Source organism: Mytilus edulis, chromosome 6, assembly GCF_963676685.1.
Source record: "Mytilus edulis chromosome 6, xbMytEdul2.2, whole genome shotgun sequence".
Taxonomy (NCBI): domain Eukaryota; kingdom Metazoa; phylum Mollusca; class Bivalvia; order Mytilida; family Mytilidae; genus Mytilus; species Mytilus edulis.
The window spans coordinates 39,771,102-39,775,062 of NC_092349.1; the positions used below are offsets into that span (position 1 = coordinate 39,771,102).

Below are 3,961 nucleotides of genomic sequence, written 5' to 3' on the forward strand. Positions count from 1 at the left end.
GTTAAGGATCAAGTGTCATGAGAAGAAGAAAACTAACAATGAATAAGGATAAGTAGCATGTAAGACTCTTAAATCAATATAATGAAAATTCGTGTAATAGTCCAAGGGAACATGGTTTCTACAGCTAAACAAATGGTAAAGATGAGATCGGAAAATACCAATAGAGTGTTATCCCGTCAAATCTTAATGCTTACAGGCAATACAACTTTTACAGCCCCATACTACTTTAAATTCACACTTATAAATTGAATGATTGGTGTTATACACCGTCAAGGTGTAAATACTTTACCTGTAAATTTACCTGAGGCATCCCATTGTCTTAGCAGTCAATAACAATAATGAAATTGACATGCAGTTCATTGATTTCTAGTAACAACACACAACTATGATTATTGATGTCCAATAGTTTGTTCATTTTACAATATTTCTATGCAAAAGTCTTCCCTTAACTGACCTTAAAATTATAAAGGTAAATATTAATTTGTCATTTAATCGTTGGGTGTTTATTTTAAAGTCTCGCTCCAGTAAAGGCATATTTTTAAAAAGACTTCAAAACCGGTTCTGAATAGACAATTTAACATGTCGTCCGTGAATAAACAGACACCATATTTTACATATGAATGTTGAATGAACGTCTAGGTTCAACGATTTCCACAAATGTTCTTCATATTGTAACAGTGACATTTTTGGATTATTAAAAATCAAAAAGGATTTAGTTTCCCGATTAATTGATCCAATGGAATAACCAAAAAGTGAATTTGAAATCTGTGGAAGTTAGAAATAGTGAAATAATTGTCATGTTGTGATCAGGAATGTCGCATTGAAAAGGTAACTCAATTCTTTAACCCTGTAGTTAAACTATTAAATTACTTCACCAACAGTTTCCTTGTATGACAGCCGCCATTACAAAATATTTATACTGAATTTTATATTTATTTTAGGGAGTTAAAATGGTGATACAAAGGGAAGAACCGACCCAAACATTGGTAAAACGACGTGTATTGTACATTGGTAGCTCAGTACCATTAGAGACAACAGAAGGACTAGAAGCTGTTCAACAGCCACTTAGGGATAGATACCCGGTAGGTGAACATGCTCAGTTACAAGGTATAGACTCAACTCTTACCGTTCTATACACCGGTTTACAAATTCAGTATATTGATGATCCGGATACGATTGTATTTTTCCCGATTTCCTCATTGACAGTATGCGCTGCAGTCAGGCCCGTAAATGCAATAAATGCCCCAACAGGGGAGGTGATGGCGAAATTTGTGTCTTTAAATTCAGAGATAGCAGCTCAGAATGCCAAAAATCCGGCTATTTTCACAGCGATAACACGTCGTGCAAAAGGAAGGAAAGTTCTCGAGTGTCATGGGTTCGTATGTGCCTCTGATCAGGACGCATTAGACATTGTAAAGGCAACATCAATGGCTGATCAAACGAAACGGGAAAATGGTACAATTCAAAACGGGCAAGTTCCGTATAGAGCAGCAAATGGAGCAGGTAATCGACCAGGATCATTTAGGGTTGTAAACGGCACTGTTCCAGTCGAAACAACTGCTATGGTGAATGGTTCTTTACGGCGTGTTATTGTAGACAAACCAGTATCCGCTCGACAAAATGTCCGACTTTCGGCCGGCGACAATATCCCGTCAGTAGTCGATGACGTTCCACAGGAATTTTATGATTCACCGCCACCTCAAGGATATTTTTATCGCCCAAATAATGTTCAGGCTAAAAGCTTTAAAATAGAAAAGAAAGAACCGCCTATTTCTGCTCGATCTCGAGTTTCGAACTCCTTTGTACAACCAGCAGACGTCCCTCCGCCACCATCGCCACCATCACCGCCGGCGGAACCAGCTCCAGTTCCACCGCCACCACCGCCACCTCAACAACCGCCTATAATAGAAGCTCAGCCACCACCACAGGATAGACCTTCTGAAACGCTTTCGACAAGAAGTCAACCTGAAAGACCTTTACATCAAGAAAATGGTATACCACCACCATTTGGCAGGCCTCGAGGGTATATGCCAGGCAACTTTGGATCACCGTTCTATCCACCTCCACCCTCCTACATGAGACCGATGTATTATCCGCCGCCGCCGCCGCCGCCGATGACGAGACCACGATTTTTCTCTCCTCAACCGAATATGCGAGCTCCACCCTACCCTTATCCATACCAATATCCAATGTATCCTCGATTTGTTAAGCGACGACGACCAAAAAGGAAGGAATCTGAGTCGCCGCATTCAAAGTCTTCTGACAGTCGACACTCTGGTCATAAATCTCCGAGAGACCACGAAGAGACCGATAGGAAAAGGATTCCAAACGGAGATTTTGACAGTGAAAGTGATGATTTATTTAGACCAAGAACGCCACCCCGTGATTACGAATATGTTAATCCTGACGTTGATTCTCCACCAAAGGAACGTATGAGTCGTCGAGAGGAATATGAAAAGCGACGCAATCGCAAAAACCGCGATAAAACTGAGAGAAGTCCACCTAGAATGATGTATAACGGCTATCGTCCCTACTACATGTATCAGCCACAATCATTTAATCCTTACATGCCACCGGAAATGGCACGTTATCCGCCTCGTTCTAGTTCTGTCCCTCCTCATCTTCGATATTCATCGAAAGACCGTAAGACAAATAAAAAACAAAAGAAAAACAAGAAAAAAGAAAAAGGCCATTTCCGTGGAGGAGGTCCGCATTATCCGTATGGAAAAGAGGATATATCTATGGAAAGTGGTAGTGTTATGGGAGGATATACATCTGAAATTCCACAAAGAGCATATCCAACCGATGGATACTATATGTACCCACATAGACCACCGCGTGACTTTCGAAGGGAGAAAAACCAGTTTTTGAATGAAAAATCGTTTTCGCGGCGAATGCAAGAAGAACATCGCACGTCTAAAGGTAAAAAGCAAGAGTATTATCCTACAGCGTACGAACTGAATGATGCTCAAGCAGAAGAGCGGATTAATGAACCTGATTTCTCAATGTACTAAACAGCACTCATAAGCTTTGTATACTAGTATATTTGTTTCTACAATAATCAAAAAGAAATATGTCTTCTAAAAGTATATTTCACATACGAAGGTTGGTGACACACGAACGAAGTTTTAGTAATAGAAAAGAAACTTGATGATCTAACGATTAATTATATTATCCTTTTGACTGGTCAGTGTTTACAGTACATTATACTTGTTAGGATAAGAACGATGTACAATAATTCAAGTGTCTTTGGAGGAAAACAAACATATGTCATAAATATATATATATATAAACAAACATTAACATATTCGTCTATATTAGTGCTAATGGTTTCATTTTATGTGTAATTGTTATATCCGGGATTAACTTTGATCAGATACCACTGTTTACAATATGACATGTTATTATATGTAAATATATGTTAAATATTACTTCTGCAATTCTATAAGATAACGTTTTGTTGAAATTTAAGATATTATTTTTACTTGGTTATATTCGCATGAATTACATGGTAATGAATGGTGAACTCGACAATATTTTGTTGTCTCGTCTCGACTAGACTTGGGTAACCTGTTTCCGGTGCCATCGGCGTCGGCGTCAATTTGTTAAAGTTTGTGATTAAGGCAGACCACTAATGGTAAATCAATGATATTTGGTATGCATTTGGATAGCATTGGTACCTCTCGTTCCCATTGGAGATTATTTGGCCTTTCCTTTCAATCACGATCTGTTGACCTTAAAACTTTTGCACACTTTTCGTGTTTATGTTATGATTAGGTCAGTTTAACAGGTTGGGGACAACCCAAAAATGTGGAACTATTCCCCAAATGAGTAACAATCCCTCATTTTAATAACCAGTTGATAGTGCTAAACATAAAAATGTCTTACAATTGGTCTACTACAGAAAATGACACAAATTTATGGATAATGAACTTTTTTCAAAGAACTATATTTTTAGTAT

General features: G+C 38.3%; 1 protein-coding gene across 2 annotated transcripts; it reads left to right on the forward strand.

Moving 5' to 3' along the window:
* The first annotated feature begins 340 nt into the window (after window positions 1–340).
* LOC139527634 (uncharacterized) lies at window positions 341–3,466 on the forward strand. Of its 2 annotated transcripts, none has more exons than XM_071323172.1 (2): window positions 341–469; window positions 942–3,466. In XM_071323172.1, the coding sequence occupies exon 2, from the start codon at window positions 951–953 to the stop codon at window positions 3,012–3,014; it is 2,064 nt and encodes a 687-aa protein (XP_071179273.1). In that variant the 5' UTR covers window positions 341–469; window positions 942–950; the 3' UTR covers window positions 3,015–3,466. The 2 variants fall into 2 exon arrangements, with proteins under 2 accessions (XP_071179273.1, XP_071179272.1); XM_071323171.1 differs by having other exon boundaries at window positions 424–828.
* The last annotated feature ends 495 nt before the right edge of the window (window positions 3,467–3,961 follow it).